Here is a 21,418-nt window from a genome sequence, read left to right as displayed (position 1 = left end):
TCATCCATAATGTAATTTACAGTAGCAAATGCTATGTATATGTTTCAACATTGAAGCCATGCAATTACTTAGAACATTGTGGACTGCAAACAGGTTCAAGTTAAGATATTTAGCAAAGATGGGATAGGTCTAGATTTTTTCATTTCATTTCTGTAAGCGGTTAAACAAACTCTAATGGACTAACATTGGAATTGGAGTTGATTCAAATGCATATACATAAAAAACAGTAAATACACAATCTGAAGCAACCACATATTTAGCCCTGGAGAACGTTCTGATTGGCCAGTGAGGGGCCAAGCCTGACACACCCACAATTGGTTAATTCATCAAAACCCAGCCCTTTTGTGCCACCAGCACCCCACCGATAATTGTTGGTTGTGAAAATAGCAGAAATATTTGTTACCCCCCCCCCCCCCCTGAACCTATAGCGCTACCTACCGCCAGCGCGTAGATTTACCATTGCGTTAGATTTGTTAATCAATTACAAATTACATGACCCTCCCCTGGACTACATTTTAAAATACTAAAATCTCTCCCTGAAAAATCATGACCCTCCCCCATTTTCCTCCGGGTAACAATTGTGAAAATTTCGGTCACTCCCTTATGCATAAGGGGACATGAGATGTGAGTTCAACTACCCTACTACCTCCCCATTCTGTTACATCATAACACCATAGGTCTTTCCCCTTTTCATACTATCAATAGTAGTTTCTCCACACACTATAAATATAGGCAAATCGATGTGGTGTCAAAACACTCTCTCTTGTTTATGGTCCCAAAACTCTCTCTCTCTGGCTCTTTCACGCACAGACACACACAGACAGACACACACACACACACAGACAGACAGACAGACACACACACACACACACACACACACACACACACACACACACACACACTTACACACACACACACACACACACACACACACACAGGAGAACTATCCCACTACCCCTGGTGGAGGTAGTCACTATTGAAAGAGCCAGAAGTGGGTTTCAGATTTAGGGTACAAGGTTCTGCAAGTCTACAACGTCAATCAAAGCCGGCTTGACCAACCCCCTTTTCCCTTCGGGCCAGCAGGTTGTAAAGCCATTAAAGAAAGCATCAAGGATTTTCTTCCCAATAGACCTCTTAGTGCGAGCCTCCCTTTCAAGCTGTGGTTAAGGTTGGGGGGGCGAGGTCTCCTTGTTCCTAAATGAACCATGTACTGTTTTTGGAGCGCAAGATTCGGTATTATTCTTATTCACAGCGCTGTCTTCCTATTCGGAACTTTTGAGAGAGCATCCACCAGCAACATTAAGGTAAATCGCATACTTTTCATTCAAAAATTGTTTAAAAAAATACATTCTTATCCATAAAGCCGTGCGCTTCAAACATCCTTGTTCTCAACGCAAATGTCTGCTCGTGTATGCCGGTATTTGTGTGAAAGCATTCAAATGGCAAGAGATTACGCTGTTTTCTGGAATAGCCTTCTAACCCATGCTTGCCTGCAACAATTTCAATCCATTCGGTACTGTGGGCTATTAGTGAAGTCTAGGTTTTGCGCCTTCTTTTCCGCTATCCGTTTCATGCCGAACTCCTTTTCTAGACTATTTATGCTTTAAGATCAAAGCCCCAGCTGGAGCCTTTATTTCTTCCTGCCTGGCATTTCCCGAAGCTGTTGAAGTAGCTGCACATTATTAGAGAGCTTCGTGGTCCACTGGACTAAAACTAATGAGGCAGGGACGGAAGACGAGGAAGGATACGGTACTGGATTGTACTTCAGTTCAAATTGAAGGGAGGTCATCTGGAGACATGGGATATTACAAGAGGATCCCATGGGCTAACAAAGTAGCCGCGGCTCGTTTACCACTAACCAACATCAGGGAACTATATTATAATACAGTTTATGAAAAAAAAGTTACGGGGAACATTTTACAGACACGCTTCAAACCGTCTACATACGTGAAAACAGCATTTTTCAACGATATGGTTTTCCTTTTCCAAGGATTCGTGTCCATTATTTATGTATGCGTAACAACTCAGGCTCTTGAATCATCCACATGGCATCCACCTGACCGGGGCCCGGTCGCGGCAACAGCTGACCCGCTTAACTCCAGTAACATTGTAATACAACTGTCCCATGCACAATTACCCCCCTCCCCCCCTCCTTCTCTCACACCGGACGCCGTTCGCCGCAGCCTCCAAAAGTATACTAATTTGTACTTCCCGGGAGGTCCATTGTTTGAGAGCCTGGAGCATTAAAACGTAAAAAAAAAGTAAATAGTCTATTTAGATTCCTAGATATCCAGAGGGCATTCAGAAAAACATATGGGGCTTGCACATTCTTGTTTGGACAAGCATCTAGTCCCCCTAGCTGAGTTACAGAACTATCAGTCTTTTCGGATTTTGCTCATGTTTGTGATTTGAGCAATTTTTTTTTTTCAATACCAGTTCTTGTATTCAAATTTGTGGTGATGTAAAATGAGCGTGTTGTGAAATCTATATGACTGTCATATAGACTATAGACCAGCAAAATATGCAAACACAAGTCTTCCCAAAATTATAAAACTAAAATTACAAGGCAAACTAAAAATACAAACAAAAAATGTCTGCAAATCATTCAAAATGTGCAGATGAATATAGGTTCTATAAACAGAGTTTCTACTCTTGAGAGCTATTGAGTGTGAAACATTAATCATTGGGAAGAAATCCTAGGCCCTAGAACAGTGTGGCCAGCCATGGCAGTGTCTGTGTGCTGTTAATGCACTCTAATGGTCAGGTTTAGAGGGCTACGATTAACCTGAAGTCTAGACAACAGGAGTCAGCTTCAGTTACTCACAGACAGTCACTGGCCCTTTCATCTAGCACTCATTTTTAGCAGCCCTCAATCCTCCCTCTGTCTCCATTCCCCCTCCCTCCTTCCTTCTCTTCCTCCTCCTCCCTCCAGTCTCTCATCCACCTCTCTAACTCATCAAAAGCACAGTAATGCTCTTAAAAGTCTTGGCCTGTCTCTACCTCTGTAAAGAAAAGATATTCATAGCCAACCACCAGCTCTGTTTTGAATTTTAGACTCTTTCTCTCTCTCTTTCTCCCCCCCCCTCTCTCTCTCTCTCCTCCCCCCTCCCGCTCCCTCCTAAATGGATTACAGGTTTTGGTTAGGTTTCTGCTTTCCTTTAAGTCACAGGAGTAAACAGTATTACCCCTGCATCTTTCACCACTTGGAATAAACTCTGAATGTCTATAGGTTTTAATGCATACCCCAGGAGGTAGCGGCAGCCTTTTTGGACTCTGCTCCAGTCAGTGTATCCAAACACGTGTTAACAGGTTTGTCCGGTGGAAAGTGTACCAGAGCACCATAAGTGGTCGCAATGTGTTCACCGAATGGTTTAGGGAAACACTCCCCAGTGTGTGCTTATTCATGCAGGGAGGACACACTTCAGGAACAGAGAGAAGCATAGCAAAGTCAATCATGTTACTGCGTTGCTTGCTGCCCTTACTCCTACACACAGACGGAACACTTACAATGGGAATCTTGTGCGAAGGCCACCTAAAGTGATTTTCGGTCTTTTCGTTTTCCGTACCCGCTCGGGGTTTAATGGAACAGTCCGGCCAGCTGCTGCTGCCAACTGCAGTCTGCACAGCAACCCTACTGTTAGAGCTACAGGGCTTTTCCCGACACATATAGGAAACAACACAACTGTCCCTTATACCTTCCTTATGGGGAGAGAGAAGAAGAGACAAAACGGTTCTGGACAACCTAAACCACATCGAGACGGACATACACACGCAGCAAGCTCCCACGCACACACACGTGCAAACTGTACATACAGTGTAATACACATGTAAAATACTCTGTCTCTGCCAGGACAGTAGTGACGGGAGGGAGGAGGTCCAGCGGCAGAGCCGGCACAGCCAGAGGTACCAGATCCGGGGACAGCAGCCCGACGAGGTGGCCCAGTGGTGGGGAGAGTGGAGCAGCTGGTCCACCTGCTCCAGGACCTGTGGAGGAGGGGTGCGCTCTCAGGAACGACACTGTCTGCAGCAGAGGTAAAGATACACCATCACTGACCTGACGAAGATCCACTCTTGGGTTGAAACGTTGCCTAACAAAAAGGTATGGGCCGGAGCAATCGCGTGTGCGGGGCCGTACATTATCTCTACAACCAGTTTTTCCTGGTCAGAAAATAAAGGCAAAACTTGGGAACCTAACTAACCAGCACTTCTCTGAAGCTGCCACTGCCTGCTATGGTCTTTAGGCAGTAGAGAGCCAACCCAATGCTAGAATTAACTAGGCCAGTGGGACCAAGGAGTCAGGCTGCTAATCATTATGGCTACTCAAATTGGTTGAAAAAAAGTTTAGAAAAGTTAGCGTGCCAACTCATTAATGTTGTTTGTGGAATACTCTCCTGGAGGAAAATTAGACCCAACACTTACATTTGTTTTTGAGTTATAACACACTGTATGAGATTTCTGTAAGAGTGACAATATTTCCCACAACATGCTAGCTACGATGACAGCTACCAAAATTAACTCCAATTCAATTCTACCATACTCCAAAGGCTCATTCAGGAAGCCTGGAAATTGAGGTTCAACCATCACAGAGTCAACCAATCAAGACTTATAAAACGCTTCCTGTTTCCTGCTGTCACAAACTGTTATGACACTCTTTACACCATTACACTTATGACAGCCTAATGTAGGCATTACAACACACACTTACTTCCAAGTGTTCCGGAAATGTCTCCCAGCAGTGGTCTGACCAGGACTGACAGGCTGCAGTGCTGCTAACACACAAACACACACACACACACACACACACAGACACACACACACAGTTTGACCCTGAACTGAACCCACTTCTCATACTGGGGGGTGTCAGTCCTCATCAGCGGGTTTGACTCCAGAGTTCATTTAAATGGCTGATAATTGGGGGCTCAATGACCTCCGGTCTGAAGTGTCTATGTTCAATCCTGCTTGACTGCCCCTGCTGTTGGTGTGTGTGTGACATAACATGTACTATAACATATAACATGTATATGTGTTTTGTTTGTGGAGTGATCAAGGAATAATGCTGATGAATTTGTTTGAGAACTGGGCTTGTTAAATGGAATGCGGATTGGGGTTTTCATTAACTTGACAGTTATGTGGATTAACAGTTTCTTGGGAGACATACAAAACGTCATATTTCCATATGGCTTAGATGTAAGTATAGGTTTTGACCCCACCAGTTTTCTTTTGAAAGAATAGGAGGTCGAGAAAGAGAGAGGGAACGAAAGAAAGAGACAGAGAGTGAGAGCGTGAAAAGAGACGCCCCCCCCCGACAAATAACCTCCGGGGCACCCTCTTGCGGTCCGAGGAATGTCCTGTGGAATGAACATCAATCCCGCCGGTCAGCGGTTCCACATGACACGGGCCAGTCTGGCCGGAGTGACAGCCATATTTATAAAAGGGCTTTTAGTCAGGCGCTGGGCCATTTAGGGGGAGATTCCTCCCCAGATAAGCACCAGGGTTTGACTTTGAGCTGTTCCACCTGGCGCCCATTAACACTCCCCCTGTGTGGTGTGGGGGTTTGGGGAGAGTGAAGGGGGGTGGGTAGAGAGAGAGAAAGAGGGAGATGTGAGTAAAGAGAGAGAGAGAGGGTGGGGGGGTGGGGGGGTGAATGAAGACAAAGAGAGAGACAGGGAGAGAGGGAAAGAGAACAAGGGAACGAAAGAGGGGAGATGGAAAGGGTGTGTTAGAGAGAGAGAATGAGAGAGAGAGAGAAGAGGAGACCCACATCTGGAGGGGAGGAGTGGAAGGAGTGTTGGGGAAAGCTCTGAAAAAACCTGGGAACGTTCAACATCTGGAGTCTAGGTGGGGCTCAGACTGTGAGAGCTAGATGTGTCTATCTCATGTTAGTAAAGTAGGCTTAACATGAAGGGCTGACTCCTTAAAGAGATTACCACAGTGGAGATACTAGAGTAACTCACCTTTTTCTTCCATGTACCTAATGTATAACCTGAGCTTATCGTGAACCTTTGAGGCCACTTCCACTTTACACATCTTAAGGAGTACACTGTAAGACCCTTAATAACAAGGTTCAAACTAAGGTATCTTTATTGTAATATCACATTGTGTCTGCTCATGCCAGATAAGTATGATTAAAACCCTTTCTCTCCAGACTCACTGCCACACAGAACATCAACAGCTCCTTCTGTGTCGGATCTCCGAAGCAGTATCAGCTATGTCCATTTCAGGTATGCTTTTACACCAACACCATGAATTGAATTTTCTCCTGTCATTTTGGGAGTATCAACTGAGTCTCAACAACAGTTTTTGCTAGGCATCTATTAGCTTATGCACCATTGCCCGGACCAATTTCTAATGGATTACGTTTACATTGATTCAGCACCCTTTGGAAAGGGGCAATCTGCAGTTGCTATATACTTTTTGGACTATACTAATAGATTCCTGAGGAATATACAGGTAGCTTATAACTTCCAGATGAGCTAAGTTTAACTGTCGTAACCTATCGGGACCCAAAATATATGCTTGTTTTACTCCAATGTTTGGAAACATTATACATGTAAACAAACTCTATAGCCTCCAAATATGCTCAAAACTGTCATTTTGATATCTTGGATGGTCAGTCCTTGCATCAATAGTTCAGTCTACTGTATGCATTTAAGATTGTTTACATTTCTCCAGGCCCATCCCTCAGCTTTTTACCTAAACAGAGGCAGGGTGACCCGTTGTAATTGTTTTCAACTGCGGACTGCCCTGTTAATGGGGAATATGACCCTTTAGACTGAAGATGTTTCAGTGTCACGGTCCAAAATACATGCCTTGCCTACTCTACTTCCATTTGTTTCTGAGACTTGGTTTACTCTTGTCTCATCCTGTTGTTCTCGTCTTTCTCCCCAGCCCTGTGTCAGTACCAGTGTTAGCTTCAAGCAGCAGCAGTGCTCCCAGTTCAACGCCAAAGCCTTTGGCAGGAGACACTACGAGTGGGTGCCCCTCTATCCAGGTAAGCAATGAATTAGTCATAGGTGGTTTTCGTTCTCTAAAACGCTATTTTGCTCAGTCCCAATTATCTCTCCTTCCTATAGAAGTGTGCGGTTGTTCACCTTCACTGATTCGAAAAGGAAATGACTGGTATCAGAAATATGGTGAAGACTCCCACTAGCCCATGCCTCCACCAATCCTATGCTTTTAGATTTGCGGGAAGTAATGAACATGTGCATGCTTCAGGAGATAGAAGCTGTTACTGGGATGCACCTTCTATTTCTCCCCCTCTCGCTTTCTCAAGCTCTTGCCTAGTTGCATTCATTTGATGTTCATTTTTTTTGTCTCTCTCATGATTACTCCTTCATTTGTCGCTTTGTCTTTCATTCTTTTGTCTGCCTCGCTTGGCTGTTGCCTGCCAGAATCAGGGAACGAGTACCTTTCCATAGAACGTCTTGCATCATGCTTTAAGGCCCCAGTCCAAGGCTTATGTCATCTTTAAACTCAGACTATTATGTCTCGGTTTCTAGGTAAATGACATATAGACATGACAAATTAAAAACATTCTCATTCATATCTAATCACATTTGAGTGAATTTCTCATTCCCTTTCTAATCAAATCTCCGTTCTAGACGATAACCTCGGAGACTGGCTTTTGTAGCTAGCGTCAAAACATTTCAGAACATTTCTTTAAGTTGTTCTCGGTCACTTCCTGTCCCAGATGACTACATCAGTATCTCCAACAAGCCGTGTGACCTACAGTGCACCAGCACCACAGGGGAGAGGCAGCTGCTGGTCCCGGCCCACGACGGAACCTACTGCCGGGACGGCATCTACCAGGGCGTCTGCATCGAGGGCCAGTGTCAGGTGCGCCACAGGGATCGCTATTAGGACCATACACTTTTTTTCCTTGATCAACCGCTTGAGTCTCTTTTGGTTCAAAGCATCTGCCAAGCAATGTCAATCAGTGCCCTTTGGACCGAGGTCTGTAATGAGTTGTTGCCAGGAGATTTTTTTTAACCTGATTAGCCACTTGAGTCTCGTTTGGTTCAAAGCATCTGCCAAACAATATACCTAGTTTTTCCTGGTCAGGTCACAGAGTTAGGAAAAGGATCCCAAACTCATGAGGACTTTCTTCTCTTCTCTCCCCTGGCTGCCCTGTACTACAGACGGTGGGTTGTGACGGGAAGCTTTACTCCAGTAAAACGGTAGATACGTGCGGTGTGTGTGGCGGGAATGGCAGCTCCTGCTACAGAGTGTCTGGATCTCACCGGAAAGGGAGCACACAGTTAGGTATATCTTAAGTAGTACCAAGAGGTTATACAGCATATCCTACCTTTTTAAGTGCCCTTCTAAACATCTATAAAATCAAAGAGACCTAACCTTCATGTCACTGTGTACCTGGAAATAAAAGCACAACTAAAAGTGGGTGATCTTGTTTTTCCCCCCTTTGAATCAGGTTATGTGTTTATCACCAACATTCCTGTTGGTGCCACCGACATCCAGATCATTGAGAGACGGAAAACCGAAAATATACTGGGTAAGATTCAGATATATATATATTTTTTAAATTTTACTAGGCAAGTCAGTTAAGAACAAATTATTATTTTCAATGACGGCCTAGGAACAGTGGGTTAACTGCCTGTACAGGGGCAGAACGACAGATTTGTACCTTCTCAGCTCAGGGGTTTGAACTTGCAACCTTTCGGTTACTAGTCCAACGCTCTAACCACTAGGCTACCCTGCCGCCCCAGATCATGTTGTATTGAATTTTATTGGGATACAGTAACTAGAAATTGTGAAACTTAACAAGCGGAACGTGTTTTGGAGCAGAACAACCTTCATTGTTACTAGAATTAAGAAATATGAGCTGTTGTTGATTTCCGTGCGATTACCATAGGCCCTATCCAATCAAAACTTTAGTCTGGGTTCGTGGAATAAATCTAAAACAAAATTAATTTAGCGAGAAAGTTGTTACAGCTGTTGTCCATAAGATCATATTGCTTTCCCCCAGCCCTATCCGATGAAGCAGGACACTTCTTTTTCAATGGGAACACAATTATCGACAATCCCCGTAACTTCCGTGTTGCTGGCACAGTCTTCAAGTACAGGAGACCCGCTAACCTCTTATCAGATGGATTTGAGTACATCATCGCCCAAGGACCCACTGACCAGGGGTTAAACGTCATGGTAGGTATTTAGGTATGTACTGTCTGTAGGTAACTAGGGCATGTTTTCCAGTGATTCCTCAAATACACAATTGACATGTTGGCTTTGTTGTAGTGTGATTGAAAGGCCTCTTACCCTTTTTATACAAGTACTACAACCTGAACGGAAAGATGCCCCACATCACATATGAGTACACTGTACCTCGCACCCCAGAAGCCCGCACAACAACCCCAGTAGCCTCGCCTCCAGAGGAGGTCCAGATACGAGCACTGTCCATTGTCGAACCAGCGATCCCAGAACCATGGCCCCCGGTGGCCCAAGAAATAATGGCCAACGCCACTGCCACTGAACTCTCCTTCAATGATAATGAGATTGAGGCCAGCGAGGACTATGGGAAGCTGGGAAACCACAGTGGTGTTCGGGTCCCGGACAACCCCCCGGAGGTCGACCATGACCTGGATCATGACCATGAAGGTCTTGTGTGGGAACTACAGGCTCCTCTCAACCTCAGTCAACCTCCAGCCATGCTGGTGTTCAGACCGGCCAGTGAGATCCACCACAACAACCTGGAGAATAAGCTAGGAGACCAGGGACATCCTGCACCTGCTAACTACAGTGAGTCTTGAGTATGAAGTTGATATCTGGGCTGTGTATCCACTTGACTATTTTACAGAGAGTTTTGACTTTCAAATGTACATGCATTGTCGTATCTGTAACGAACAAGGACATTGGCCGGTAGTCTGTCACTTTTAGTTGGGAAGTTTCTTCGAAGTATATTATTGCGGGATATCAGCAAACAGTTTTGATGCCCTTTTGTGATGGGAATGTTCTGTAGAATTTTTAATGAGATTTGAAATCATTTCTATGTATTTTACAATATTTTACAAGGGACAGACTCAAACTTGATTGATGGCGACTCTCCTGGTCCCAACGGCACCCACCGACCATCCAAGCCCCTCCACAGGAGCCTGTTCCTGGACCTGGTCTCTGAGCCAGGAGGCCTCAGACAACCCTGCCAGGATGGCTCCAACCTCTGCCCTCTCCTGGGACTCAACACCAGCTCCTCCCTGGACAACAGCCTGGCCCAGCTGGAGATCTACCCAGGCAGCCTCAACCTCCACGAGGCCACAGCTGAGGACAACGCCCCCTATGGACTACATTTCGAACCAGAGCCCAACGGGACAGAGAGTTCCAACCTCGTCAACCTCCACCAGGTAGAGCCGGTACAGGCCCCCGACACAGAGAGGTGAGCTGCCTTAGTGGAGGGGTGGGGGGATGAGGAGGGTCTGCCGCATTATATGCACTTTAGTTTGATGCTATTTGTTGGCCCTTTGCCTTTGTCATATTGAATAACCATGACATGCTTTCCCCGCGATGGTACCTACCTTTATATTAAGTAGATACATTGCTAGGTTCAATTTGGTTCAATTCAGACATTCAATCACCTTTCTCCCTCTCCCTCGATCTCTTCCTCCCGTTCTCCGGGTTTTGTCCTTCTTCCTCCCTCTCTCCCAATGCGTTCCAGCAGCAATGAGTTTGAGGTGGGATTGCTTGACCGTGACATCAGCCTTGCTGACATGTACAGATGGAAGGTATCTGCGTATGCACCCTGCAGTTCAACATGTACCACAGGTGCAGCTACCAGCCACACCACACACACAGTGTACACAGACACACACACACACACACACACACATACACCCCCAACATTGTACACACGCTTGTATACACATATTCTCACACACGTTACACAAACATAGACACGCACAGGTACTGGCAAATCACTTAGTGTCTCTTCTCTCCACGTTGATCATACCTCTCACTAAATATACTTTAGTCTCATTAACCAACTTAACGTAAAGGATACATGTTCACTGGGATGTTTTGTTTAACCCTGACTGTTCAACAGCGGTGTGAGTTTCGGTATTATATTGGTCATGGTAGTCTACGTTTCCTTGCCCAGGTATCAGTACGTCCTACGCCCTGTGTGTCCGGTATGACGGCTCTGAGGTGGACGAGACTTACTGTGACGCTGTGACCAGACCTGAACCCACACACGAGTTCTGCACCGGGAAGGAGTGTCCACCAAGGTTAGATATCCTATATGATCAGTTCCATTGCCACATCAGGTTGGGGTCCTCGTGGACCAGTAAATAGCATTCTGAATTGTCTTCCATTGGCTAGGACCTGATGATTTCAGAATAATGACTGGGTTTTGCAGCTCCCTTGAATCAATGTGCCTGTTGGCATTCAGTCTGCCATTCCCTTCACACAAATAAGAAACTTTTCTCCAGTACAATTGTGACCGACTGGAGTTTGAACCTGGTTGCCCTGCATGCCATAAGATTGCGTTAGCCGGCGGAGCTAAAGCCTTATACTAACCGTTTGTACTTGGGCTGACTGGGTCTTCACCCTAGGTGGGAGACCAGTCGGTGGAGTGAGTGTTCGAGGACGTGCGGCGAGGGTTACCAGTTCCGTACGGTGCGCTGCTGGAAGATGATGGCGCCAGGCTTCGACAGCTCCGTGTATGATGAGCTGTGTGTGGCTGCAGAGCTGCAGAAACCAATGGCACGCAAGGCCTGCAAGAGCAAAGGCTGTGGCCCACAGTGGGAAGTCTCTGACTGGTCTGAGGTGTGTGTGTGTTTTTTTATTGTGTATCTGACAAGGAATCTTTAAGATAGAAATAGATCTTCAAATATGTGTTCTGGGTAACAGTAGGAACTATATGAAGTTGTATAATGTTAGCTATCATACTTCATCGCTGGATCACGGGCGGCAGGTAGTGGTTTGAGGGGCGGCAGGTAGCCTAGTGGTTAGAAGGGCGGCAGGTAGCCTAGTGGTTAGAGGGGCGGCAGGTAGCCTAGTGGTTAGAGGGGCGGCAGGGTAGCCTAGTGGTTAGAGGGGCGGCAGGGTAGCCTAGTGGTTAGAGGGGCGGCAGGTAGCCTAGTGGTTAGAGGGGCGGCAGGTAGCCTAGTGGCTAGAGGGGCGGCAGGTAGCCTAGTGGCTAGAGGGGCGGCAGGTAGCCTAGTGGTTAGAGGGGCGGCAGGTAGCCTAGTGGTTAGAGGGGCGGCAGGTAGCCTAGTGGTTAGAGGGGCGGCAGGTAGCCTAGTGGTTAGAGGGGCGGCAGGTAGCCTAGTGGTTAGAGGGGTGGCAGTTAGCCTAGCGGTTAGCGCATTGGGCCAGTAACCGAAAGGTTGCAAGATCAAATCCCCAAGCTGACGAGGTGAAAATCTGTCGTTCTGCCCCTGAACAAGGCAGTTAACCCACTGTTCCTAGGCTGTCATTGTAAGTTAGAATTTGTTTTTAACTGACTTGCCCTAGTTAAATAAAAATCACTCCGGAGTGAAGGATCATAATAGTGAGTGTTCTCTGAGCATTGATGGAGGGCGGTATGGTCGTTTCTTCTTTTCCAGTGTTCCGCTCGTTGTGGGGGACGTGGTTTGAGGAGTCGGGAGGTGCGCTGCTCCATGGAGACGCGCCTGTGTAACGAATCCTCGCGGCCACTCAGTGAGAAGGAGTGCGAGGGACCGCCCTGTGACCGCAGGTGGACCGTTTCGGACTGGGGCCCTGTGAGTTAACCACCCTCAGCTGCACAAAGGTCTTAGCCTAGGCACAGCTAACACCCAGGGGTTTTCCCCCAGGGGTATTCATGTGGTCAGGAAGAAACTCCTTTACCTGTACAGGTTCATCAACTACTCTCAGATCGTCATGTTCTTGGGCCTTGGCAGCAACAATATGGGCCGATAAAGAATCTTGATATTGTACTTTGATAATATATCATTGATAGGAAATCAACACAGCTCCTCTTGATCTTGAATACGCTCTCTCTCCTTGTCCCTTTGTTTCCCTCCCTCTATTTCCCTGTCATCACGTATTGTCTCTCTCATACGTCTCCTTACTCTTCCTTACTGTCCCTCCCTCACACTCCCTACACTCCCCCCTGGCTGTCTGTGTACTCTCTAAGTGTTCAGGGGCCTGTGGCGAGGGCAGGATGACGCGCTACGTGGCGTGCAAGAACAGCAACGGCAACGTGATCTCTGACGGCCAGTGCGACCTGGACCTCAAGCCCCTGGCCGTGTACCCCTGTGGGGACAAGAACTGCCCGGCGCACTGGGTAGAACAGGAGTGGGAACAGGCGAGTGTGTGCTGTAGCTTTATGGGGAAGGAAGACTTGCCTAGCAGGGCGGTCACAACAGCCTCCCAGTGCAAGTCAGATCTTTCATTTGAGAGTTCACCGCGAGTTCAGCTTCAGCCGCTTCTATTTCCATTCCGTCTCATTCAATACGCTTGACAAACATTGTCGTAGCCGCGTTAAACAAACATTGTCATGGGAATAACGCAACAAACAAGTCCAGGCCTTACAAGCAAGGACAAAACTTAATAAAAAAAAAAAGACATGAAAAAAATGCATGCGGGACTACGTATGACTGGTTTTGGGCGTAACAGTCTTCCTTTCTTACCTGCATGTACCACTGTCTGAAATGCGTGATCCACAAAGGAACTACATGTAAAGATGACAGAGAAGCTGTGGCTGTGACAATCTTCCTCTCCTCTCTCCCTCTGTACCACCAGTGTAACACCACCTGTGGGCGGGGGGTGAAAACGCGGCAGGTGGTGTGTTCCGGCCTGGAGGACGGCGTGTTCAAGGAGTTCCACGGGCAGACGTGTGACTCCGCCCTCAAACCCGAGGAGAGCTCCGCCTGCTTTGAGAGGCCCTGCTCCAAGTGGTTCACCACTTCCTGGTCTCAGGTACATGTCATTAGAGCAATCCAACCACTGTCACTGTTACTCACTTACTTTAGGACCATCAATGACTCCTCTCCATCGCACTCTGTCTAGGGCAGTCTCCTCTAGCTCATTCCACTGTTATTTAGACAATTCTATCAGTATAGTTTAGTACTAGATGTAAAGAATCACTGCAGGGTTTGTGAGATTCTCTCATCCTCTCCCTTCTCAAGCACAACACAAAATGTGGACGTTTGTCACTTTTTGTTCCTGTGTGTGAGTAATGCCATTGCCTTTCTTCTCCTCCCATCACAGTGCAGTAAGACATGTGGCAGCGGGGTGCACGTTCGGGAGGTGAAGTGCTACCAGGGGGAGGAGCTAGGCCACAGCTGTGATTCTGCCCTCAAACCTGAGGCCGGGCAGACGTGTGAGGTGCAGGCCTGTCCCACAGAGGCCCCAGGTAGGAAAAACGCTGTCTGTCTGCCTAACTGTCTGTCTGTCAAAATGGCCACTGTAATATTGTCCCCCCTCTTCTCCCCCCAGTTGAAGAGGTGTGTCAGGACAAGGCTACGGCCAACTGTGCCCTGGTGCTGAAGGTGAAGCTGTGTACACACTGGTACTACAGGAAGGCCTGCTGCCAGTCCTGTAAGGGCAAGGCCCCGTAAGGGCCAGGGGCTACAGGCCAGGGGCCCGCACTCACAATGGCCCCCCACAGAATGTGAAGACAGTCCCCATACAGGACACCTTGCACTGTGCCCTGGACTCTTTTCCTTTAGATTGTAGACTTGTCCTATAGCCTGGTTCCAGAAGTTATATGGCCTGTAGCCAACTCGGACTTGTTTTCATGCCAAAGCTATGGGTAACTGCCAAAATAATGGAAACACCAACATAAAATGTCTTAATAGGGCGTTGGGCCACTACGAGGTGCCAGAACAGCTTCAATGCACCTTAGCATAGATTCTACAAGTGTCTGGAACTCTATTAGAGGGATGTGACACCATTTTTCCATGAGAAATTCCATAATTTGGTGTTTTGTTGATGGTGGTGGAAAACGCTGTCTCAGGCAGCGCTCAAGAATCTCCTATAAGTGTTCAAATGGGTTGAGATCTGGTGACTGAGATGACCATGGCGTATGTTTTACATCGTTTTCATGCTCATCAAACCATTCACTGACCACTCGTGCCCTGTGGATGGGGGCATTGTCATCCACTCCCATCTGGGTAGAAATTATTCATCATAGGTTGAAAGTGATCATCATAGGTTGGTGTTTACCTTGCCCTCTAAGGGGTTGAGTGGACATAAACCATGCCAGGAAAGTGCACCCCACACCACAACAGAGCTGCAAGAACCCTCATTTACTCAAGTGTTTCCGTTATTTTGGCAGTTACCTGTACACGTTTGGAATGATAAGAAACGAACGTTGCAGAGAGGGGCACATACAGATGAGACCAGGCTAGAATTGTCCCACAATCTCTCCTTCCTCCCTAACCACGTCCAGAACCTCATGCCTATCTTCTCCCCTAACCCAAGACCTTCCACCCCCTCCACCTCTCTACCCCCCTTTGCCCCAAGCCCAAAACCCTGGGAGCCAGACCAACTCCCACCAAAGGTGCTATAATACCCTGGGCGTCGGGCGCAAACCGCTCGGTAACACTACAACCCCCCAAAGGCAGCTCCTGTTACGTGACTGTATATCGAGCTGGATCCACAGCTCCACGGTCAGGAGAGACCAACCGGTCCGACAGTCCAACCGTGGCTCGACCACTCAGTGCACGGTCTCTCCACCTCTTCTGCTGTAATTGTTCTAAATGTGTACTGTATGTCTCCAGCTGTTTTAGGAAGATCGAAAATAAAAGCCAAGCTGTTTTGGAAGTTCCACGTTTTTTTTTTTTTTTTGGAGTTTACATCGCTTTACCAGGCTACTATAGTACATTCCCTTGGACTTTTCCACAACACTTATAGAACATAGTAAGATAGCATAATGGTTAGAGGTAATACAATAAACGTTGGTGGCCACAAAAGAACTACGGTATCTGGAAAGACGTTCATGAAATAATGGCTTCAGATGATTGCATCGTTCAGGCTTTTAAGCACAGACTGAAATGTTAAGGCTTTACAATTTAGACAACCCTGTCCTAATTTTCTTGACCGTTGAGTTGGAGATGACGGGAAACATTAAAAAAATAAAACAAGTAATGACCACTCGCTTTGGCAAGTAGACAGGATTAGTGTTTCATGATGTCATGCGTAATCTGAGCGCATTTCAACCCCATTTTGACGTTGTTAGCAAGTGGGGGGCAAGAGTTTAGCAATGGCCTGCTTTTGTCCATTCAGTGTGAAGTTAACCCCTTCACTTCCTTTTTTTATGCCGCCGCCTGAATTTCATCGTTTGACTTGAAAAGAGGTAAGAGGTAATACTCGGATGGCTAAAGTCTCTCCCCTCGCTCTTTTACTACCATCGTCATTGAAACTCACTCAACAGTTTCGGTATAGCACTTGGATACAGCACCCGCTGTATGACTGGGGGTTTCTGTCTGTTCTTTTTCTGTTCAATTAGTCTGTATTAAAATTGTCTGGAATTATCTTGGCAGGTTACTGAGAGTGAATTTGTCTATAGGCAAAACTCCGCAGAAGATTGACATAATGATAAAGTAGGGCCAATTACAGAACAGTTATTTCTGAATTGCGTCTTAGCGTATGTCAGCGGTATGTCATTTGCAGTAGTCTTGTTTCGCATTTCGTAATGGTTTGGTGACACCTTATTTGCTTTATGTATGGTAAATCAACAATTTTCACTGTATTTTGTACATGAGAAATACGTTCTACCCATTATCTTGACATCTGCCTCCATGGAGGGAGCCCTGTCATTCCCCAAATGGCTCTGTGGTCCCCCTCCCCCCTGTACAGTTTTAGACAGCAGCGCCTCCGACAGCCCAAGGGCCAATCTCACAGGTCAGAGTGGATCAGCCCAGGGGCCTGGTCAGAGGGGATGGAAAATTGGGTTATTATTTTACCGTCAATGGACGGAGGAGAAAGGTGACTCTAGTCCTCATAACGCTTGGGTTATCATATGCAGCATATCCTCAGTTTGGAAAATATAGTTCAACCTCGGAGAAAGCGGAGCTAAACCACGTAGTAAACTAGTGTATGGCCGTGTGCAGTTGATAGTTACATAGCAATTACTATTGTGTTACCAGTCATGGAAGATTTGTCTTAGAATAAGTGCATCATGTTGATAGCTTGTTCATCTTGGTTGAAAGGGTCGATTTCAATGTGCATGCTTTGTCTTTCTTAGCCTCTGACTCGAACTCTCGCCATTCTCTATGGTCAAAGGCCACGTGTTTAGGATTGGGCGTGACTGCCGTTTGAGACTGCCCAGTTCACCGCTCTAGTCCTCACCTTTTCCCCACAGGTACTATGGAGACTGTTGGGAATTGCTTAGAATTCCAGGGTTTCCTGTTTACAGGCCTGGGAGATGGGAGGACTAGTCACATTGGGGCGCAACAACGTCAACCAGTGGAGGCTCCTCAGAGGAGGACGGTGAGGACCATCCTACTCAGTGAATTTCATACAAATAAAAAATAGTGAAAAATGAACAAAGTTATCCTTTTTAGATAAAACTATAATGAATGTATTCATGTCACCAAATAACTGATTAAAACAGCACCCTCTAGGGTAGCATCCAGTGGCGGTTAAGATGAGGGAGGACGATTTATTTTTAACGAGCATAGCCTTATTTCTACAACAGCATATTGGATGACTCTCATTCATTTTCCATTCACCCAGTTCAATGTAATAGCGATAGATTTAGACTACTACACGATACAACATTTTTCCTATACCCATCATGAGGTTGCAACAACCTAGCCTATGAATACAAGTTTATAACGTAGGTGCACACAGGTTGAGAGACAAATTTGAGGTGACACATGGACAAACAGTGACACTCAATGCCACCTTGCACACTCTTGCCTGCAACTAGCTGATATAAGGTGTAATCATTAGTCCAATTGTTGTAAACTAGAGTTTCTATTGGACAAATTCAGGTATGTTTATCCCGGTTTTGTTCCGTTTAAGAAATGTTTTTCAACACCCCTGATCACACGTAAACACAGTTCAATTTCATAGAAGCCACGTTGTATTCCTTCTCGCATCCATGCGCTCCTCCTCTCACCTCTTCCCTTTGCTTGTGAACTTTAACGCACAACACATCAGCTGTATGTGACCAGGCAAAAAATCGTTCCAAGCCAAACCGCCACACACAGCCTACATCGTTGTCACCATATTAGCTAAAACTAAAGTAATGTCATAGTCAGCATAGCTAATAAAACTAACATGTTAGTAAACCCGCTACAATCATGTAGTAACGTTACAGTGTATGTAAGCAGTTACACCGGTGGGCCCCGGGGGCAATAATTGAGTGACACCAAAATCTTACCTTGACTTGGAAGAGTTCCAATGTTGTGTTGGAAAGTCACAGCCAGCTAGCTAACATAGCATCACTCTCTCTGACCAGGGTATTTCAGTAGGCTAAACTAGTTAGCTGCATTTGCTAGTTAAGAAAGGGAAACTGAAAGTGAAAAAAATGACTCTCTCCATTTGTCTCTTGCTTCTCCTTCATTTTTGAAGAAATACATTTGTTAAAAACTACTCACCACAATTTACTCACCACAAGTTATACACTGCAGTGTTAGCTAGCTGTAGCTTATGCTTTCGTAAGAACCATGAGCCTCCTAGGTTTTGTATTAAAGTCAATGTATCCAGAGGAGGACGAAAGCGAGCTGTCCTCAGGATACACCATGATGCTACCCTACAGAGTGCTGTTGAGGCTACTGTACTGACCTTCTTTGCAAAATAGTGTGTTTTAATCAGATATTTGGTGATGTGATTATATTTAGTATCGTTTTATCTTTTAAGGATACATTTTATTATGTTTTACCATTTTAATTTTTATGAAATTCACTGAGGAGGATGGACCTCTCCTTCCTCCTCTGTGGAGCCACCACTTGAGCACCATGGTGTAGGGGGAGGACAGCTATTTTCCATTCTCTTCTTGACCTCAATACAAAACCTAGGAGTCTCATGGTTCTCACCCCCGTCCATATACTTACACAGTATTTATTTATGACTTCCGGAGGACATCCTCCAACCTATCAGAGCTCTTGGAGTACGAACTAACATCTTGTCCATCCAATCAAAGGATCAGAGAATGAATCTAGTACTGAAAGCATAAGCTACAGATAGATAGCTAGCACTGCAGTGCATAAAGTGTGGTGAGTTGTTCACTCGGAGAGAAAGACAATTCAACAGTTGAGTGCGGCTGCTATGAAAGTGAACTGTGTGCGGGTGATCAGGGATGTATTTACTACTGCACTACCTGGTACGGCAACTGCACAAGCCCACAACCGCAGGGCTTTCCAGAGGGTGGTGCGGTCTGCCCAACAAAACACCGGGGGCACACCTCCTGCCCTCCAGGACATCTACAGCACCCGATGTCACAGGAAGGCCTAAAAGATTATCAAGGACATCAACCAACCGAGTTCACCCCGCTATCATCCAGAAGCTGAGGTCAGTACAGGTGCATCAAACCTGGGACCAGGAGACTGAAAAACAGCTTCTGTATCAAGGCCATCACTAGCCTGCTACCAACTCAACCCTGCCCTATATACAGTGCATTCAAAGTAACTTATTCCACATTTTGTAACTCTACAGCCTTATTCTTAAATTCTTTTCCCCCCTCATCAATCTACACACAATACCCCATAATTACAAATCAAAAACTGTTTTTTAGAAATGTTTGCAAACATATTAAAAATAAAAACGGAAATATCACATTTACACAAGTATTCAGACCCTTTACTCAGTACTTTGTTGAAGCACGTTTGGCAGCGATTACAGCCTCGAGTCTTCTTAGGTATGACGCTACAAGCTTGGTACACCTGTATTTGGGGAGTTTCTCACATTCTTCTCTGCAGATCCTCTCAAACTCTGTCAGGTTGGACAGCTATTTTCCTGTCTCTTCAGAGATGTTCGATCAGGTTCAAGTCCGGGCTCTGGCTGGGCCACTCAAGGACATTCAGAGACTTGTCCCGAAGCTGTGTGCTTAATGTCACTGTCCTATTGGAAGGAGAACCTTTGCCCCAGTCTGAGGTCCTGAGAGCTCTGGAGCAGGTTTTCATCAAGGATCTCTCTGTACTTTGCTCCGTTCATCTTTCCCTCGATCCTGGCTAGTCTCCCAGTTCCTGCTGCTGAAAAACATCCCCACATAATGATGCTGCCACCACCATGCTTCACCGTAGGATGGTGCCTCCAGACGCAACGCTTGGCATTCAGGCCAAAGAGTTCAATCTTGGTTTCATCAGACAACAGAATCTTGTTTCTCGTGATCTTAGAGTCATTAGGTGCCTTTTGGCAAACTCCAAGCGTGCTGTCATGTGCCTTTTAATGAGGAGTGGCTTCCGTCTGGTCACTCTAGTATAAAGGCCTGATTGGTGGATTGCTGCAGAGATGGTTCTGGAAGGTTCTCCCATCTCCACAGAGAAGCTCTTGGGGACCTTTAAAGCTGTATAAATATTTTGGTATCCTTCCCCAGATCTGTGCCACGACGCAATCCTGTCTCGGAGCTCTACGGACAATTCCTTTGACCTCATTGCTTGGTTTTTGCTGTCATGCACTGTCAACTGTGGGAACTTAAATAAATAGGTGTGTGCTTTTCCAAATCATGTCCAATCAATTGAATTTACCAGAGGTGGACTCCAAGTTGTAGAAACATCAAGGATTATCAATGGAAGCAGGATGCACCTGAGCTCAATTTAGAGTCTCCTAGTAAAGGGTCTGAATACTTATGTAAATAAGGTATTTCTGTTCTAAAAAATATATACATTTACAAACATTTCTAAAAACACGTTTTCATTTTGTCATTATGGGATATTGTGTGTAGATTGTTTAGGATTCTTTTTTTAATCCATTTTAAAATAAGGCTGTAATGTAACAAAATATGGAAACCGTGAGGTGGTCCAAATACTTTCCAAATACACTGTAGTTGTACATTTATGTCGAAAAATGTATTTCTTTGTCATGTTATCTTGCAGTATTACTTACGAGCCTTGTTGCAAACAGAATGGATGATTTGAAGTGGATTTTTTCAACGACTTTGTCAAACAGGCCAGTAATGAGTGAATGCAATGTTGTTGATCCTCTGTATTTTCAAATATTGTGGTGGCAGCATAATTGTATGGGTATGCTTGTCACTGGGAGCGACTGGGAAGTTTGTCAGGATCAAAATAAATATGAAAAGAGCAAAGCCCAGCTAAAAAGTTAGATTAAACCCTGCCTCAGGCTTCTGAATACCTAACCCTGGGATACAGTTTTATTTTTCAGCAGTACAATTACACACATTTTAATGCCAAAGACACTATAATGGCAATGGGTGTTAATTGATCCTGAATGGTCCAGTGTCAGTCCTTAAGAGATATGCAACAACTCCCCCCAAAATGACTTCACTTTGAAAATGTGTAGATATGTCACTTTTATTGTTTCTTTTTCTCTTTTCAGG

General features: G+C 45.7%; 1 protein-coding gene across 2 annotated transcripts; it reads left to right on the top strand.

The window, feature by feature from the left end:
- The first annotated feature begins 852 nt into the window (after positions 1 to 852).
- On the top strand, positions 853 to 15,735 carry si:ch211-267e7.3 (ADAMTS-like protein 2). 2 transcript variants are annotated; one of them, XM_064939254.1, is made up of 18 exons: positions 853 to 1,304; positions 3,851 to 4,032; positions 6,146 to 6,221; positions 6,889 to 6,991; positions 7,691 to 7,836; positions 8,139 to 8,262; positions 8,429 to 8,509; positions 8,984 to 9,159; positions 9,288 to 9,753; positions 10,027 to 10,384; positions 10,667 to 10,770; positions 11,102 to 11,228; positions 11,556 to 11,769; positions 12,552 to 12,707; positions 13,103 to 13,273; positions 13,711 to 13,887; positions 14,179 to 14,323; positions 14,407 to 15,735. In XM_064939254.1, the coding sequence occupies exons 1-18, from the start codon at positions 1,206 to 1,208 to the stop codon at positions 14,526 to 14,528; spliced, it is 3,027 nt and encodes a 1,008-aa protein (XP_064795326.1). In that variant the 5' UTR covers positions 853 to 1,205; the 3' UTR covers positions 14,529 to 15,735. The 2 variants fall into 2 exon arrangements, with proteins under 2 accessions (XP_064795326.1, XP_064795317.1); XM_064939245.1 differs by lacking the exons at positions 13,711 to 13,887; positions 14,179 to 14,323; positions 14,407 to 15,735 and having other exon boundaries at positions 10,664 to 10,770; positions 13,103 to 13,594.
- The last annotated feature ends 5,683 nt before the right edge of the window (positions 15,736 to 21,418 follow it).

The sequence above is a fragment of the Oncorhynchus masou genome, chromosome 3, assembly GCF_036934945.1.
Source record: "Oncorhynchus masou masou isolate Uvic2021 chromosome 3, UVic_Omas_1.1, whole genome shotgun sequence".
Classification (NCBI taxonomy): Eukaryota; Metazoa; Chordata; class Actinopteri; order Salmoniformes; family Salmonidae; genus Oncorhynchus; species Oncorhynchus masou.
The sequence above is the reverse complement of the archived record's forward strand: the minus strand, read 5'-3'. Positions and strand labels throughout refer to the sequence as shown.

Bases quoted from the DNA above. Each gene is read 5' to 3' on its own strand.
- si:ch211-267e7.3 (XM_064939254.1), top strand. From the start codon at position 1,206: ATGTACTGTTTTTGGAGCGCAAGATTCGGTATTATTCTTATTCACAGC. The intron at 6,222-6,888 runs GTATGCTTTTAC...CTTTCTCCCCAG, and splicing joins ATCAGCTATGTCCATTTCAG to CCCTGTGTCAGTACCAGTGT. The intron at 8,263-8,428 runs GTATATCTTAAG...CCTTTGAATCAG, and splicing joins GAAAGGGAGCACACAGTTAG to GTTATGTGTTTATCACCAAC.